Source organism: Macaca nemestrina, chromosome 15, assembly GCF_043159975.1.
Source record: "Macaca nemestrina isolate mMacNem1 chromosome 15, mMacNem.hap1, whole genome shotgun sequence".
In the NCBI taxonomy this organism is placed as follows: Eukaryota; Metazoa; Chordata; class Mammalia; order Primates; family Cercopithecidae; genus Macaca; species Macaca nemestrina.
In genome coordinates, this window is record NC_092139.1 from 88,069,119 (window position 1) to 88,088,856 (window position 19,738).

The window sequence follows — 19,738 nt, forward strand, 5'->3', positions numbered from 1 at the left end:
AAAAGAATGTAAGTCTGGCCAGGAAGATAAGTGTAAGAAGAATATAAAGAAAATGCTCTTGACTTGTTTCCAGTAATTTAGAAACCTAGAAGTTCAGACAGACCCTGCCAGATTCAGCACACCTGAAAACCATAGGCAAGGCTTTAAGGCAAAAAGCTACTAATTTCTTGCAGTCTCACGGTGCTAAGGAGACAAAAATAGTAACTTAAGATCAATCAGGAGTTTAAGAACCTTAGTAAACATAAACACCTCAGGTTCTCAGAATCCATGGACGGCTACACTTCTAGGAGTAAAGGGGAGCAAAAATCAGAGGTAGACAAAGCCACATAAAAACTGCAACCAATACTCAAATCAGCTCATTCTCTGACTAAATTATGGTTATCTGTTACCACTGTATCTGCCTATCAGTGAGTAGGGCGAGCTCTCTCTGGAGAAAAATGTCACCTACAGCATCTACGATTTTCATACACAGTATCCAGGATTCGCTTGAACGTTACCAAGCATACAAGGAAACAGAAACGAGAAAAAAGGGACAACAAAAACATATCCACAGTGACCCAGTTACTACTTACTGAAGATGGTCTTTAAAATAGCTGTAATTCGGCCGGGCGCGGTGGCTCAAGCCTGTAATCCCAGCACTTTGGGAGGCCGAGACGGGTGGATCACGACGTCAGGAGATCGAGACCATCCTGGCTAACACGGTGAAACCCCGTCTCTACTAAAAAATACAAAAAACTGGCCGGGCGCGGTGGCTCAAGCCTGTAATCCCAGCACTTTGGGAGGCCGAGACAGGCGGATCACAAGGTCAGGAGATCGAGACCATCCTGGCTAACACGGCGAAACCCCGTCTCTACTAAAAACACAAAAAATTAGCCGGGCGAGGTGGCAGCGCCTGTGGTCCCAGCTACTCGGGAGGCTGAGGCAGGAGAATGGCGGGAACCCGGGAGGCGGAGCTTGCAGTGAGCTGAGATCTGGCCACTGCACTCCAGCCTGGGCGACAGAGTGAGACTCCGTCTCAAAAAAAAAAACAAACAAAAAACAAACAAACAAACAAACAAAAAACTAGCCGGGCGAGGTGGCGGGCGCCTGTAGTCCCAGCTACTCGGGAGGCTGAGGCAGGAGAATGGCGTGAACCCAGGAGGCGGAGCTTGCAGTGAGCTGAGATCCGGCCACGGCACTGCAGCCTGGGTGACAGAGCGAGACTCCGTCTCAAAAAAAAAATTAAAAAAATAAATAAATAAATAAAATAGCTGTAATTCAGCCAGGCGCAGTGGCTTACATCTGTAATCCCAGCACTTTGGGAGGCCAAGGCGGGTGGATCACCTGAGGTAAGGAGTTCCAGACCAGCCTGGCCAACATGGTGAAACCTCCTCTCTATTAAAAATACAAAAATTAGCTGGGCATAGTGGCACTTGCCTGTAATCCCAGCTACTCAGGTGGCTGAGGCATGACAATCGCTTGAACCTGCGAGGCAGAGGCTGCAGAAAGCGAGACTGTCTCAAAAATAAAAAATAAAATAACAGCTGTAATTAATACGCTCAAGAAATCAGATGACAAAATGATGAATTCCACCAAAGAACTGACATTTATAAAACAGAATCAAAGATTCCATTAAGATTATGAAAAGGTGCCAGGCACAGTGGTTCATGCCTATAATCCCACTACTTTGGGAGGCCGGGTGGGGGGTGGATCGCCTGAGGTCAGGAGTTTGAGACCAGCCTAGCCAACATGGTGAAATCCCATCTCTAAAAATACAAAAATTAGCTGGGCATGGTGGCGCGTGCCTGTAATCCCAGCTACTTGGGAGGCTGAGGCAGGAGAATCGCTTGAACCCAGGAAGCAGAGGTTACAGTGAGCCAAGATCCTGCCACCGCACTCCAGCCTGGGCGACAAATTGAGATTGTCTCCAAAAAAAAAAAAAAAGAAAAGAAAAGGTAACATTCGAATGGAGAGAAAATACTTGCAGCACATGAATCTTAAAAAAGACTCGTCAGAATCTACAAAGAACTCCTATAATTTAATGAAACAAAAATCTCCACAGAAAAATTTGCAAAATAACCCTTAAATACTTCACGAGATAGCCAAATGCCTCATAAACATACAAAAAAGAGTTAAAACACCAAAAAAGAGCTAAAATATCAGAGAAATGCAAACAAAATCCACAATGCATACCACTTCATACCCACTAGAGAGGCTAAAAATGATACCAAGTGTTTTTGAGAATATACACTGGTTTGAACTCTAATACACTGCTAATGGAAATATCTTATCACTTCAGAAAACTGGCACATCCACTAAAGTGGAATCTGTGCACAGACTGACACAGTCATTCTGCTACTAAGTATATACCTAGCAGGTCAAGGTTGCTCACGTCTATAATCAGCCCAGGCTGGTCTTGAACTCCTGGGCTCAAGTGATCCTCTCACCTTGGCCCCCTGAAGTGTTGGAATTACAGGCATGAATCACCACAACTGGCCACTTTTCTTTATGTATATTTTACTTCAATAAAAGTAAAGAATAAAAAGGGAGAAGAGTCTGAAAAGAACAATTATCACAAAACTAAGGAATGTACTCAACTCTTTTTTTTTTTTTGAGACGGAGTCTCGCTCTGTCGCCCAGGCTGGAGTGCAGTGGCGCGATCTCCGCTCACTGCAAGCTCCACTGCCAGTTCACGCCATTCTCCTGCCTCAGCCTCCCGAGAAGCTGGGACTACAGGTGCCCGCCACCACGCCCGGCTAATTTTTTTGTATTTTTAGTAGAGACGGGGTTTCACCGTGTTCACCAGGATGATCTCAATCTCCTGACCTCATGATCCGCCTGCCTCGGCATCCCAAACTGCTGGGATTGCGGGTGTGAGGCACTGTGCCCGGCCGGAATGTACTCAACTCTTAAGGAGATATGAGAAGGCGTTTCTAAGGTACTAGCAACATTCCCTTTTGCAATTCGAACAGGGATTACACATATTTAACTTATTCTGTAAACAGTACTTTTTTCTTTTTTTTTCCTGAGACAGAGTCTTGCTCTGCCGCCCAGGCTGGAGCGCAGTGGCGCGATCTCAGCTCACTGCAGCCTCTGCCTCCTGGGTTGAGGTGATTCTCATGCCCCAGCCTCTGGAGTAGCTAGGATTACAGGCAGGCGCCACCATGCCCAGCTAATTTCTGTATTTTTAGTAGAGACAGGATTTTGCCATGTTGGCCAGGCTGGTCTTGAACTCCTGACCTCAAGTATCTGTCCGCCTTGGCCTTCCAAAGTGCTGGGATTACAGGCATGAGCCACCATGCCCAGTCACAAACAGTACTTATATCTTACATATGTTTAAATGGATATTTCAAAATAAGATTGAAAGAGGTAAGAAAATACAATAGTAAATGTAGAAATAAGTGAGATAAGGCCGGGCGCGGTGGCTCAAGCCTGTAATCCCAGCACTTTGGGAGGCCGAGACGGGCGGATCACGAGGTCAGGAGATCGAGACCATCCTGGCTAACACGGTGAAACTCCGTCTCTACTAAAAAATACAAAAAACTAGCCGGGCAAAGTGGCGGGTGCCTGAAGTCCCAGCTACTCGGGAGGCTGAGGCAGGAGAATGGCGTGAACCCGAGAGGAGGAGCTTGCAGTGAGCTGTGATCCGGCCACTGCACTCCAGCCTGGGTGACAGAGCAAGACTCCATCTCAAAAAAAAAAAAAAAAAGAATAGGCCGGGCGCGGTGGCGGGCGGATCACCTGAGGTCAGGAGCTGGAGACCAGCCTAGTAGAGATGGGGTTTCTCCATGTTGGTCAGGCTGGTCTCACTCCTGACCTCAGGTGATCCGCCTGCCTCAGCCTTCCAAAGTGCTGGGATTACAGGCATGAGCCACCGCGTGCGGCCAAAATTTACCAGTTCTTGAATGCTGAATCTTGCCCCGCTTGGGTAACTGGAAACACTCTTAATGTTACTATAAACTCTTACACTGCCTTGGTGGCATTAATTAAATAGCTCTTTCTAGCAGTTGTGTTCAAGTGCACAGAGAATCACAAATGTCTTTCCTTTCTAGCTCCCTTTGGACAAAAGAGAGAATTTACAACACGTCTAAAAGATTGTCACTTTTATCATCCCTTTGCATGATAAGTGATCAGGGCTGTCCCAAAAGAATGCCTGAAAACATTACAAAATGTTATCATAGGTAGAATGGCTCACTAAGGGGATGAACATTCTGGCAAGTCTTAATCTAGCATTACTACCAACTGTTTTTTCACTAGTCCAAAACATAACATCTAATATTTTTATATGCCTATATAGCCCTGCAGTAATAATTAACGTGTGAAAGGTCTACACTGATTTTTTTTCTTTGTAAAGTATTCGCCTCAACCATGGAACAGAAACAAAGTTGATTTAACGGGAAAAATGTAAATTTATTTGAGGATACGTTTAGCATGGCTAAATTGAAAAGGGAAAAAAAAATTTCAAACAAACCCCAAAAAGAAACATTTTAACATCTGTAGTGAAAAAGCTAAATAGCAGTACACTGAACTTGGTTACTAACAAAACAAATTCTTGTGGCCAAGGTGAGGCAAAGATACTACTCTACTTTGCTAGCTTGCCTTGTGTTCAGAGAATTCAAATATTAATGGGGCAACGTATTGTTTTTGCTTTATTTTCTTTAGCTGTGCAGTAAAGTCTTTTCTTTCATAGAAAGACTGTACCAAGTTCTTTCTTTTTCAGAACTGCTTTTAAATCAGTTCCATTTAAGTATTTCTCCATCTCTCAAATTTGACATTTTTCATTACACCTTTTTTTCCCAATGCCAAAATAGCAGCATTAACCTTCATTCCAGCCACTAGGTAAAAACTCTCTTCAGTCAAATACATGAATAATCTAATTTGTGAGGTAAATGACTACTGGCATACAGTATTACAAAGTTCCAACCTTACTTGCAGACCAAAAAAAAAAAAAAAAAGTCATTTTCCTCAAGGGTTTAATTGTGGGCTTTTAATGTTGAAGTAAATCAATTTACTAGTTTTTAACCTATTTCAAGTTTTTTCCTATTTCATTATATCTCAATAATGATTATCCAGAGATTTCTGAGGTAAATTACACTAAAGACAGCTCAGTAACTGGGAAACAATCTACACACGAATCTTCTTAATATACAGCATACACACTAATTTCATGTAATGTTCCTGAGGGCGGCGACAATATTAGAGCTGTAAGAGACCCTAGAAACCATCCCAATCCCTTAACTCCACAGATGAGAAAAACAAAAATCTGCAGAAGCAGAGTGACCAGCACATGCCCATGTGACATGCCATTGGAAGCAGGGACTAAGACTCAGGTCTCTTGCCTTCCAGGCCAGTCCTCTTTCGGTAGGCTAAAAGCTGCCTTTCACAGCTTCCCACAAATTTCAACACATCCTCACTCAAGTACCTTTTTGAAAGGGACTCACCAACAACTCTTTAGAGAAAAGGAACTATATCTCAAACCATAGAAAAGTTCTACATCTAGCTTATCAAACTTTTAGTCTCCGAAGCATGTGAGAGTAAGTTTGTCAATATTTCTTTCTCATTATTCCCCAATACTTTAGTGACTATTTCCTACAAACAAAACAAGACTATTCTCCCACAAAATCAAAATGCAACCGTCGAAATCATCAACACTCATCTGTAAGATTATGACCAAAGGCCTCTAAGTCAGAATCCTGCCCCGGCGAAATGATAGGGCAGCCACATGTGGAGCCTCGGTTAGCCTCAGATAGCTGGTCCCCCACCACATCATAGCTGAGGACCAGATATGGAAAGTCCCTCATGCCGGAAAACTTGGCGCAGTAGAAAGGCGACCACCCTTTCGCCCGTAACACAATGCACATTCACAGGGGACCCAGTGCTAAACCATTCATAGACAACCTGTTCCTGGGTTGGGGTTTTGTACCCAGCAGAGCAGTCAGCCATTGACACAAGGGTTTGTAACAAAAAACAAACAAAAAAAACAAACAAAAAAACAAACAAAAATGAAGGAAAAAAATAAAAAAGAAAATACCAAAAAAAAAAAGTTAAAAAAAAGAAGATAAAAATAAAATCATTAACACAGATATACGACTACAATCTAATCTTCAGACCTCATTCTAGTTTTGCCAATCATGCCGACTCAGAATTATGAACCACATGGAGTTGCCATGTTTTTGTACACTACTTTAATGTGGAACAATTCCTCAGTGTTTTCTTGGTTCCATGATCTTGACTTAATTTTGAGGTTTACAGGCTAGTTATTTTGTAGAATATCCCTAAACTCAGGTTTCCCTGATGTTGTCTCCTGAAGATCTGGATTATGCATGAAACACTTGACAGTCCCTATTCTAACTATATAAAGATGTTCCTTGACTTACTATGGGCTTACATCCCAATAAACCCATCATAAATGGAAAACCTCGTAAGGTGAAATGCTTCTTTTTTGGAAAACTTCTTGCTGTGGCCAGGCAGGAATGTGGTGGCACAAGGACGGCTCACTGTAGCCTTGACCACCCAGGTTCAAGTGATCCTCAGCCTCAGGCTCCCAAGTAGCTGGGACTATAGGCATGTACCACCACACCTGGCTTTTTTTTTTTTTTTTTAAATTTTTAGCACCTTTAGTACAGACGAGGCCTCACTGGGTTGCCTGGATTGGTCTCAAACTCCTAAGCTCAAGGAATCCTCACGCCTCGGCCTCCCAAAGTCCTGGGCATGAGTCCTGCGCCCAGCTTAGCTGAAAATGCATTTAATACACCTAACCTACCAAATATCACAGCTTAGCTTAGCCTACCTTAAACATGTTCAGAACACTTACACTAGCCTACAGGTGGGCAAAATCATCTAACACAAAGTCCATTTTATAATAAAAGTGTAGAATAACTCATACGATGCATAAAATACCACACTGAAAATGAAAAACAGAACAGTTGCATGGGTACTCGGAAGTAAGGTGTCTACTGAATGTGTATCAATTCCATACCACTGTAAAGTCATCTGACCACCAAGCCACATGTTTGTACTTCTGCACATTCTGCTTTACACAGAGACTGAGGCAAAAGGGGATTCACATCTTGCCAACCCTGTTTACTTCAAAGGAGTAACAGAGAATTAACTAGGTACCAAGTGCTCAGCACTTCAACTATACTGTTTTATTGAATCCTCGTGACAATCCTTTGACCCCTTACTTGTGACTGGCAAGTTACCCAACTTTTGTTTCATTTTCCTCATCTGTAAAAACTGGAGAGTGATACACACTCCCTGGAGAATGGCAGGGAAAACAGCACCAAGAACTTTAACCTAACAAGTCAGAAATCAATGAGAGACCCCTTTTGACAACTCCCACCTTGCCCTTCAGACCTTCCGAGATATGCAGCTTTATTTAATAAATGACCGCACCTTGGGCCTCAGCTGACTAGACCAGAGGCAGACACTCTCCCAGGCTGGAAAGGCCAGGTGGAGTTAACTCTTCTGTGCAGAATGATCTCCCTAACAGTGTTTTTACAGATTTTGTTCCACTTGGAATTGGATTCAGAGTGTTCTCAGCCTCCGGTCATTAAAAAACCTGAAGACACACACCTTCAGGGAGCTAGGGTCAGCTCTCCTCTGCTTAGTGCATGGGGAAGTGACAAAAGAGAAAAGAGGGGGAAAAAACCCAGCTGTTCAGAGACGTAGGGTGCAAGAAGATTTTGTAACAGTAAAGAGGGAGGGAGGTAGCTCCGTTGGTCTATTTTCCAGTTCCTCGTTCCAACTATACCTGAAGCTTTAACTGCACTTTCTATCCTTGCAGTAACAAGACAAAGGCCCCCAGATCTTAATCATAAACTTTTCATTTTTTATAATGCAGTCCCTACAAGGTAGTGTCTAAAGCACTCCAGCACTCTACCCTACCTTTTACCTAGCTAGCTCTAAGTCTTCCTTCAGGTCCCAGCTTAAACGCCACTTCCTCCAGGAAACCCTTCCTGACTACTCACCATATCTTAGCTTCACCTTTTATATTATCCAGTGGCACTCCACACCTCATCACACTCAGTAAATGTTATTACTGCCCTGGTGGACTGTAAACACCAAAGTGTAAGAACAACTTTTGTTCACTACTTTGTTTCTACTGCCTAGCACATAATCAGGTACATGTTTAATAATATTAAATGAATGAAAATCAAGAAACTGGTAGAGGTAACTAGAAGGAATGGGAAGAAATCAACACTACTTCCTGATAAAAACTAAGTTGCTAGATGACAGAGCCTTTGGAGATAAAGAAAAAACAAAAACAAAAAACAAAGTTACTTTAACTCTAATCCTTTCTAGCCTCTTCTTCAGGTCTGTCTGCAATGACATAATCATTTTATACTTCAGGGCTAATCCATTCAGAAACCCAGGCTGTAGGAAGTATTTTTCTAGGTAACTCGGTATAACAGAGAAAACCTATAGTAGTTAAAAGGAAAAAAGGTTACAGTATTTGGGGTCTACATAATTCTCAATTTAGATCTCAGTTCTGCAATATACTTACTGGCTGTGAACCTGGAACGAGTTACCTGAGACCTAGTTTCCTTATGTGTAAAGTGAAAAATATAATACCTCAAAGACAAGGATGATGGTCAGGTGCCCTTTGGGAGGCTGAGGCGAGTGGATCACGAGGTCAGAAGTTCAAGACCAGCCTGGGCAACATGGTGAAAGCCCATCTCTACTAAAAACTACAAAAAAAAAAAAAAAAAAAATTAGCTGGGCACAGTGGCAGGTGCCTGTAATCCCAGCTACTCAAGAGGCTGAGGCAGGAGAACTGCTTCAACCTGGGGGCAGAGGTTGCAGTGAGCCAAGATTGCACCACTGCACTCCAGCCTGGGCAACAGAGTGAGACTGTCTCAAAAAAACAAGAAAAGAAAAAAGACAAGAATGAGAATGAAGCTGAAACCAGCAAGGCAGGCTTGCAACTAACATTAGTCAGTTGGTCATGGCATATACCATGCAGACACCTGCTATCCAGCTCCTACTGGCCATAGGTTCAAACCCCAGGGCCTGCCTTGAGTCTGAGAATCTGGGAGGGACCTTGGAGAGCATCTATCCTGTGGGTTGCCTAACATCATTTTTAAAGCAATCAAATCCTTTTTCCAAATGGAATCTTACCCTGCTAACCCTAATAGTTACTACCTATGTGAATTGAAAATGATAATGACTGCCAGGCACAGTGGCTCATGCCTGTAATCCCAGCACTCTGGGAGTCCAAGGCGGGCAGATCACGAGGTCAAGAGATTGAGACCATCCTGGCTAACATTGTGAAACCCCTTCTCTACTAAAAATACAAAAAATTAGCCCAACGTGGTGGCACGCGCCTGTTGTCTCAGCTACTCAGGAGGCTGAGGCAGGAGAAATCACTTGAACCCGGGAGGCAGAGGTTGCAGTGAGCTGAGATCGTGCCACTGCACCCCAGCCTGGGTGACAGAGCGAGTCTATGTCTCAAAAAAAAAAAAAGGAAAATGATAATGACTAAAAGGAAATTAAGAAAAAGAAAAAAGACTAAGGACAGAGGAAGAAAGAAGGGAAAGGGGAGGGGAAGGAGGTAGATAAAAGAAGAGCAAAGAATGGAAAAAACAGGGATTAGGGGAGAGGATGCTGTATGTGAAGTTTCCCTACTTGGGGTGAGGCCTGAAGCCCCTAAAAGAGGAGAATGTTTGAAAACCACAGACAGAGCCCAATCCTTTCATTTTATAGCTGGGGAAATAGAAACACATAAATTTTGTTCAGCTGCCTATAGCTTTCTCCGCCTGTGGTTCTGCTCAGTTTCCAGAAAGCCTGGGTAGGGTCTGAATCCTCCTGGAATCTCCCTTCCTCCTTCTGGTATGGTGTGGGGCATTTCAAAGCTCAGGTGGGTGGCCTTTCCTAGAGGGAGCAGAGGCAGTGCAGCTACTGGATGAGCTCAGTGTGGGAGCCTCAAGAAGTGAAAGAAAAAAAGCAAAGTTAAAGGGGAGCAAAAAGCATCTCAGGATTAGGCAAGAGGGTGGGTGGAGTAGGCTGGAGGCAAGGAGCTCTGGATGTTTGTTGGGGAATCAGGTGTTTTTCAATCAATAGGTATTTAAATTGTGAGCAAGGTGAGGAATAAATTACATATAGCTTTTGGGAAAAGTCAACTTGAATTTATACACATCAGATTATGGGAATGGTGTAATGGTTATAGCTAACTACCAGGAATACATCATTAAGGATACTATTAATATAAAAATCAATTTTGTTCTGAGTTATCCTTTTACTCTAAACTCTGCTCAGAAACACTAGATTCTTCTGTTACTTACGTAAGCTGCTCTCTTTGCATCTTTGAGCTCCAAAAGTGTACAAGAGACTTCTTGATTAAATGGCAAGTAAACAATGAGCAAGCAAAACTAAGAATCTCAATCAAGATCTCTGTCTCCAGGTCTAGAGCTTTTATAGGCATGTTATTGCTGTTCCTGCCTTTCAAACAGCTGGTACAAACACCCAGCAGAGATCCATGAAGAGAGTGCATTAACAAGAAGCAACAAGGCAAAGTTCACAGAGACGAGCTTTAGAGAAAAGCAGGACTTAAATAGGGCCTGATGTTTCTTGGGGCGGGCCGGGGTGATGTAGTATGGGCATCTTGGCAGGATGATTCTCCAGTGGAGGGAGTGTACCATGCAATCCAGATCATTTAGCATGTCTGCCCCTGACATGCCTACTGAAGGCCAATAACACCCCCTAATCAATGTGACAACACAACAAAAAGCCCCCCCACCAATACATTTCCAAATGCCTCTGTAGCAGGGAGGTAAAATCACCCCCACTGAATACCACAAGATAAAGTAGGCACAATGCAGCCAGGTGCGATGGCTCACGCCTGTAATCCCAGTACTTTGGGAGGCTGAGGCGGGTGGATCACCTGAGGTCAGAAGTTTGAGACCAGCCTGGCTGACATGGGGAAATCCTCTCTCTACTAAAAATACAAAAATTAGTCAGGCGTGGTAGCATATGCCTGTAATCCCAGCTACTCAGGAGGCTGAGAGGCTGAATTGCTTGAACCCAGGAGGCGAGGATGCAGTGAGCCTCCAAGCAAAACTCTATCTCAAAAAAAAAAAAAAAAAAGTAGGAACAATGGGCAGAAAGCATAAGAGACAAAGTGGGGGTGGAGCCGGGCGCGGTGGCTCAAGCCTGTAATCCCAGCACTTTGGGAGGCCGAGACGGGCAGATCACGAGGTCAGGAGATCGAGACCATCCTGGCTAACACCGTGAAACCCCGTCTCTACTAAAAAAATACAAAAAACTAGCCGGGCGAGGTGGCGGGCGCCTGTAGTCCCAGCTACTTGGGAGGCTGAGGCAGGAGAATGGCGTGAACCCGGGAGGCGGAGCTTGCAGTGAGCTGAGATCCGGCCACTGTACTCCAGCCTGGGCGACAGAGCGAGACTCCGTCTCAAAAAAAAAAAAAAAAAAAAAAAAGTGGGAGTGGAACTGGCAGAAAGTGGGACATCCTTTAATGACTCTGTCACCTACAAGATCAAGTCCAAAGTCCTTAGCAAATAATGCCCTTCAGGATTTGGCCTTGCCTACCCTCAGCTGTGTTAACTCCCACCTTCTTACTAAGGCACCCTAGACTCCAGCCATCCCAAGAAATTTGTGGCTTTCCTGACCTGATGCACTGTGTTCATGCTCTTTACATGCACACTTCGCTTTGCCTAGAATGCATTTCTCAAGGCAAACTCCTACTCACACATCAACACTTAGGTCAGAAGTCTGGGAAGCCATAGAAAGACAGCCCCAAGTCACTCTGCTCTTCTTTTTCTCTCAGCACTTCACAAACTCCTGGACAGCACTGGTATCTTTTCTGTATTATTCCCTAATTCCATCCCATTATTTGGATGAAGAGTTCAATAAACATTTTCTGAGTAAATAACTCTGCATGAAAGGTTTTATTTATTTTTTATTTATTTATTTATTTTTTTGAGACAGAGTCTCGCTCTGTGGCCCCGGCTGGACTGCAGTGGCCAGATCTCAGCTCACTGCAAGCTCCGCCTCCCGGGTTTACGCCATTCTCCTGCCTCAGCCTCCCGAGTAGCTGGGACTACAGGCGCCCGCCACCTCGCCCGGCTAGTTTTTTGTACTTTTTAGTAGAGACGGGGTTTCACCATGTTAGGCAGGATGGTCTCGGCCTCCCAAAGTGCTGGGATTACAGGCTTGAGCCACCACGCCCGGCCTGAAAGGTTTTAAACGCTAAAAAGTGATACAAGCAAAAGTAGACAACAGATACTTCTTGTTACTGAAATAATCTATTTTCTCAACTCTCATCTTTGGTGGAGCATTACTTAGGAACCAGACAAACTGGGGTTGCTCTATCACTTCCTAGCTGTGTGTCACTGGGCAAGTTAACTAACCTCTGTGTGCCTCAAGTTTCTTCACTTGTGGGGTAAAAAACAAACATAAGTTACCACTTTTGCTGCATGGTTATATGACTTAGCATTAATGTATGTAAAATACAAAACAGAGTGCTGAATAAGTGGTAGTTCTACTAGTCTGCTATAATCACAATAACCTTAACAAGACAAGAAATTCTGCCATCAGGAATGTGATCACAGTGAAATTTTAGTTGAAACGATCCCCTCTTTTTTTCTTTTATTCATTCAGCTTTCCCAAGTTGAACATCATCGCTTTAAAAAAAAGAAAAAGAGGCCAGGTACAGTGGCTCACACTGTAATCCCAGCACTTTGGGAGGCTGAGGCAGGGTGATCACCTGAGGTCAGGAGTTTGAGACCAGCCTGGCCAACATGGCGATACCCCGTCTCTACTAAAAACACATAAATTAGCCGGGTGTGGTGGCACACAACTGTAATCCCAGCTACTTGGGAGGCTGAGGCAAGAGAATCACTTGAATCCAGGATGCAGAGGTTGCAGTGAGCCAAGATTATGCCACTGCATTCCAGTCTGGGAGACTCTGAACAAGAACAAGACTCAGAACAAGACTCTGTCTCAAAAAAAAAAAAAAAAAAAAAGGGCTGAAAGTCAACAAATATGACTTGTCAGCTGCATTGTTTCCCTTCTATAGTATTCAATACCAATCCCTTAATGAGTACCATCTCCCTTGGCTACTTTCATAATGTGCACTCCCAGTTCTTTGGTCTCTCTGGCCACATTTCCTCTGTCCTCTTCCATAACTTGCCCTTTATTGACACAGTAAAGGCAGGCACTCCTTTGGCTTAGTTCTCAGATGTTTTATCTACTCTCAAGGCTTCAATTAACATCTCTATGGAGATGACCCCATGAGCTCTCTTGTCGCATTCAGAAACAGTATTTCAAACTCAATTTATCCAAAATAGACACTTGCTATATTAGTCTAAGATGACCAAGCATACTAAGAGTGTTTCAATCTCTCCTCTCCTTCCTCCCTGTCTACACTGTTCTCTTATACATCTGACCAGTCATCAGCTTCCTCTTCCTTTGCCAGACTTACCTGGTTGGTCCTTCTGTTCTACTTCAGTGGTTCGTAATGTTTCTGGGATAATGGACTCTTTTGAAAAAATCTATCAAATGCCATGTATTTTTTACCAAAAAGATAAATATAGAAAACATGATTGCAATCTCACCTAACCAATGACCCAAATAAGAATCTGTGCTTGCCGGGCGCGGTGGCTCACGCCTGTAATCCCAGCACTTTGGGAGGCCGAGACGGGCGGATCAGGAGGTCAGGAGATCGAGACCATCCTGGCTAACACGGTCAAACCCCGTCTCTACTAAAAATGCAAAAAATTAGCTGGGCGTGGTGGCAGGCACCTGTAGTCCCAGCTACTTGGGAGGCTGAGGCAGGAGAATGGCGTGAACCCGGGAGGCGGAGCCTGCAGTGAGCCGAGATCGCGCCACTGCACTCCAGCCTGGGAGACAGAGCGAGACTCCGTCTCAACAACAACAACAACAACAACAAAATCTGTGCTCATCTACTTAAGATTTTAACTACTATTTACACAAATTTTCATCTTCAGTTCCTGCTCCCCTCTTACAAATTTTAAGATGGCTTCTGGATATAGCCTGAATGGCCTACAGGCATTACAAACTTAACACGTTCAAACCAGAACTATTTCTCCCTGACAAATCTACTCTGCCTAACAGTATTCCTTTACTTGGATAATGGCACCACCATTTCCCAGGCTCCCAACCCAGAAGCCTCAGAATGAAAAACCGCCCAGAGCCAATCAACCCACAAGCCTTGCTCTATCTCAGAAATTCCTCCAATCCAAATCCCACCTCTCTTGGTCTCTTACCCTTTAAGGTCTCATCATCGTTTGATTCCACCCATACTTGCCATGATTAAAAACTCTTTCTACCACTCTTCCCACAAGGGTCCCTGTTACTATTTCTGTCAATACAAAGCTCTTCACCTCCACCTGCCACCTTTCGCTGCCACTTTATTACTGCACCTCTAGGTGGTTACGCTTTCCTAATTTATTTCCCCTCTCCAGTTCTTCTTCCTTCATTCCCACTAGTGTTGATTCGTCTTCCCAAAAAATTTCAAAATTGACCATGTATGACTGCCTCTTTCAAAAAAAGGCCGGGCGCGGTGGCTCACGCCTATAATCACAGCACTCTGGGAGGCTGAGGTCAGGGGGAATCACTTGAGGTCAGGAGTTCAAGACCATCTTGGCCAACATGGCAAAACCCCGTATCTACAAAAATACAAAAAAATTAGCTGAGCGTGGTGGCACGCGCCTGTAGTTCCAGCTACTCAGGAGGCTGAAGCAGGAGAATCGCTTGAACCTAGGAGGCAGACGTTACAGAGAGCCGAGATCATGCCACTGCACCCCAGCCTGGGCGACAGGGCAAGGCTCCATCTCAAAAAAAAAAAAAAAAAAAATTAAATAAATAAATAAAAAGATGCTTCCTCCACTGAACAAATATACAGTAAAACTTACTTTTGCCTTTGGAGTCCTCTACAGTTTGCCACCTAAGTACATTTCCAGGATTAGATTCCACAGCTCAAGCTGTCACTTGCTCCTATTATCTGCACATCAAAATCACACCCACTCTTAAAGGCCCAACTCAAACCCCACTCTTCATCTTTACATCCTCTACATAATGATTAGGAAAGGGCTCTAAACAAAATAGTCACAATTCCTAATGAATTGATAAGGAAATGGAGGGGGATAAACCAAAAAAATGGCTAAAAATCCATAAATCCTTCTGGAAACATTTTTTAAAAGATCACTATTCAAATATTAGTGAATATTTCAACAAGCCCTCCATAAACCCAGCACTGCTAGCCAACATTTATTAAATGCTAATAACGTGCAATGGAGAAGGTTAACAGCAGGGTATGTCATCAACCTGATAAAAGGCTATAATCTGGATCTAGGATTCAAATTCCAATTATATTTGTATTTCACTTAGGAAAAGAAAATCACAAAAAGAGGACTTAGCATTTCAAATGGAGAGTCAGATGGTCAAATAAGCCTACAGCAGTGACAGAAGTGGTTCCCACATCTAAACAACTTCAGACTAGTAAAAACCTTATCAGACAGGAGAAATCTTATCAGATGGGGGTATCTTTTCAATTGACATGTCCTAAACGTAAAAGACTTTTTTCAGTCCACATTTTAGATAAGCTAATCTTGTTAAAAGGGCCAAAGGATGTGATGGGAAATTCTGAGCCTCTCATAATGAGACATGTTCACTGGCACGCTTCCCAGTGAGTGCAACAGCAATGAGATGTATGGTGGAGAAATAATGCTACTGGCAATACTTTCTCTTCATTACTTTTCAGGGCCTTATTTCTTTTAGGCTCGACCTAATTTAAATTCTCTCTTGGCTCCTAAGCCTGTGAGTTCACATTAATTTTCACAGTTGTATTCAGCATTTTGCTCCTAAAGAAAGTGAAAACATTAAAGATTCAATTAAAGTCTCTTTTAAAAGAATTTTAACTAATCTTTCTATCTAGCTACCATACTTGGTAAAACATGCCTTCTATGGCATTTCTAAAATTATGATGATTGAAATTTGAATACATTTCTGAAACAGACTTGTATTTACTTTGTAACAGTAAGATACAGAAAATTCTGCAAGTATTAATTACACTAAGGAACGCAGAGTGTTTTCCTAAAGACAGCTGAAAAGAGCTGCAGTGTGTCTAGTAGAATCTCAGTCTACAATCTTAATAACTCTAGTTCTATGACCTCAGGAATTGGCTTCACCTCGAAACACTTTCTCACCTGAAAAAAGGAATAACACCATCTTTTCCTCCCTCAATGTGGCTGTTCAAATAAAATGAAATAATATATGTAGCACAGTACCTGCCACGAAGTGCTCAATAAATTATTAGTTTACTTCCTTCAGTCAACACAAAAGACACATTCACAAGATTCAGATTTAAGGAAATCTATTTCCACAAGTCCTCACCAGCACAAAATGCTACCGCTAGTTTGCTTTAATAAAAACAATACCGTCAGCGGGGCGCGGTGGCTCACGCCTGTAATCCCAGCACTTTGGGAGGCCGAGACGGGCGGATCACTAGATCAATAGATCGAGACCATCCGGGTCAACATGGTGACACCCTGTCTCTACTAAAAAATACAAAAATTAGCCGGGCGTGGTGGCGCGCGCCTGTAGTCTCAGCTACTAGGGAGGCTGAGGCAAGAGAATTGCTTGAACCTAGGAGGCGGAGGTTGAAGTGAACAGAGATCGCGCCACTGCACTTCAGCCTGGGCAACAGAGCGAGACCCCGTCTCAAAAAAAAGAGAGAAAGAAAAACCGTCACTATCATTTCACTTTTCTAAGGGACCTGAATCAAGATGAGGGAGTCTACACGTGATTCTGCAATAACTCCATTAAGGCTGCATACATAATGACCACTAAATCATTAACAGGAGTCCATAGCAATTGGGCTAAAACATCTGGGAGCATTTATGCTGGTAAAAGAGCTCACTTGGGGGCTAAAAAAAAAGTCAAATTAGGCCCAACTCTAAATGGATCTTTAATAAATGAAGAGAGTAATGTTGGTTTATCCTTCCTGAAACGCTAGCAGTACGATATTAAAATCCACTTGAAAGTACAAACTTCAAGACGGAAATACTCCACCAACACTGGTGTCAGTAATCCATTTTAGAAAGCCTGCGCGGAGACCACCATTAGCACCGCTGAGGACAGTTAATGAAAGCCGTTGGCTGCAAACAGAGGCGAGGAGAGAAAAATTATTTCGGTGTTCTGCACACACACGGAGGCGAACCGCTTTCAGGACCTCAGCAGCCACCGCCGCCAACACCGACAAGCATCTGATGGAATTCCCGGTTTTACAATCGAAAGTCCAAAAGAAGGCCATGATACTAGCAAATTGGGGGGTGGAGGGGCTTCCGTTGCCTTCCCGAGGGTCCAGACTTTAAAGGCGGCGCTGCGCCCGGGGCCGAGGGTCCACTAGTCCCGGCCTCCGCCCCCCGCCCCCCACGCTGCGCCCCTTCCCGAGCGACCGCCGGCCCGGGAAGCGCGAGAGCAACAACACCTAAACCTCAACCGGCCCAGGGCCCCGCCCGAGCCCTGGCGCGCGGACCGCAGTGAAGTCCGGGTTCGAGGTCGCCGCGGCGCCCGAGGCCGAGGCGCCGGCGAGGCCGAGGCTGCGTCCGCTGCGGCCCCGGGCGGCGGGGGGGCCGGGCGTGGCCGGGCGCGGACACTCACCACACCATGCCGTAGGCACCCTCGCCGATGTACGAGAGGTTGGTGTAGCGCGGTCCCACGTCGAACACCTGCCCGCGGACCATCTCCGGGCCCGCGCCCGCCGCCGCCGCCGCCGCCATGTTGGCTGCCGGGCCGCCGCCGCCTCCGCCGCGCTGAGCTCGACGCTCGGCGGCCGCCGCTCAGCTTCTATCGCCCCTCCTGAAGGGACTGTGCCGCCGCCGGTGCAGCCGCCGCCGCTGACCGGGAGGAGGAAAGAAGACGCCGTGTGGCAGACCTGAAGAGCCCACGACAACTCGGACCGACTGCCTGCCTGCCTGCCAGACTGACGGGCGGGCCGGCGGGCGGGCGGAGGGAGGGGCGCGCGCCGAGAAGGGTGCCCGGGCGGGGCCAAGCAGCGTGCATGCGGATTGGTTCCTAGCGGCTGGGGGCGGGGCCGCGCGGCCCAGCGGAAGCGGCGGGCTCCGGGAGGGGCACTGCGCGGCGTTGACTAAGGGGGCACCACCGGGCGCGGTCACGTGCGTTCGCGGGGGCGTCGGCGCGGGACTTGTCTCTTCAGACACCCAGGGAGACAGACGTGGGGCAGAACCCACGGGGCTGAAGTGAGAGATGGCAGGGGCCCGGGCGAGCACCCAAGGAAGTACCGAACAGAGCCAGCGAGGGACAAGGGGCTGTGCTTGAGGCCCGACGACGCGCCATAGCCCGGCCGCGCCACAGCTCAGGCCTCTGCGAATCCGTGGTCCACACGCTGATGAACTTAAGAGGCCTTGGCACTGGGGCAGAAACCGAAAGGCATGACCCCAGACCGAGAAAGATATTTGCATACTGAGAAAGTGTGAAACACAATTGTTGAGATTAAAAGGAGACAGAGAGGATACGCGAATCAGGTTGGTTCAGATGTTTGTTGAGCACACTCCATGTTCCTGGGAGTTACTTTTTAGAGAGAGGAGACAGACAAATACGTGTAATACTCAAGTTGTGATAAGTACGATGAAGAAGTACAGAGCAGAAGGGAGGGTGCGGTGTCTCACGCCTGTCACTTTGGGAGGCCAAGGCGGGCGGATCACTTGAGATCAGGAGTTTGAGACCAGGTCTCTACTGAAAATACAAAAATTAAGTCCGGGCGAGGTGGCTTATGCCTGTAATCCCAGCACTTTGGGAAACTGAGGCGGGCGGATCACGAGATCAGGAGTTCAAAACCAGCCTGGCCAACATGGTAAAACCCCGTCTCTACTAAAAATATAAAATTTAACTGGGCGCGGTGGCGGGCGCCTGTTATCCCAGTTACTTGGGAGGCGGAGGCAGGAGGATGGCTTGAACACGGGAGGCGGAGGTTGCAGTGAGCCGAGATCGCCTCACTGCACTTCAGCCTGGGCGACAGAGCAAGACTCCGTCTCGAAAACAAAATAATAATAATACAAAAATTAGCTTGGCGTGGTGGTGGGTGCCTGTAATCCCAGCTACACGGGAGGCTGAGGCAGGAGAATCGCTTGAACCCGGGAGGAGGAGGTTACGGTGAGCCGCGCCACTGCACTTCAGGCTGGGCAACAGAGCAAGACTCCGTCTCCAAAAAAAAAAAAAAAAAAAAAAGGAAAGAAAAGAAAAAAGAAATACAAAGCAGAGAGTAAGGGATTAGGGGTCAGTGGGTCGAAACACATGAGAGATACATTTGCGTTCAGAAACAGACCCAGATTGGTACAGATGGGCAGAAATATTGACAGCAGGTACTGAAATAGAAATGCAAAGATGAAGTCACTAAAACCAAAACATCGAGATTTAGAGATAAAGAGACAGACACACCAGACCCAGAAACAGTCACAAACAACAGAGGTTGAAAAAATAAAAATTAGAGTCCTGAAGCAGGCGGATACCAAGGAAAGCTAAGACAACGAGACAATGACCCAGCCACTGCTTCTGAACCATTTCCCCTGCCATCTTTGGAGGGAGAAGGAAGAGCGACTGACCCTATATCCTCACTTCCAAGTTTAAAACCATCAACTCTTGACTTCTAGACATCAACAAAGATCAATTAGTCAATCTCAAAGGAGAATAGACAAAGTTTTTTGTTTGTTTGTTTAACTCTCTGATGGAAGCTGGTGTGGTGGCTCACACCTGTAAT

At 45.3% G+C, this 19,738-nt stretch overlaps 1 protein-coding gene across 1 annotated transcript in view; it reads right to left on the minus strand.

The window, feature by feature from the left end:
- LOC105480656 (mitogen-activated protein kinase 1) overlaps nucleotides 1–17,950 on the minus strand; it is a 108,190-nt gene extending 90,240 nt beyond the window's left edge. The window contains exon 1 of the mRNA XM_071080062.1: nucleotides 17,623–17,950. Coding sequence (XP_070936163.1) covers nucleotides 17,623–17,741 — 119 coding nt within the window. The 5' untranslated portion in view covers nucleotides 17,742–17,950. The remainder of the gene's footprint in view (nucleotides 1–17,622) is intronic.
- Nucleotides 17,951–19,738: the final 1,788 nt, after the last annotated feature.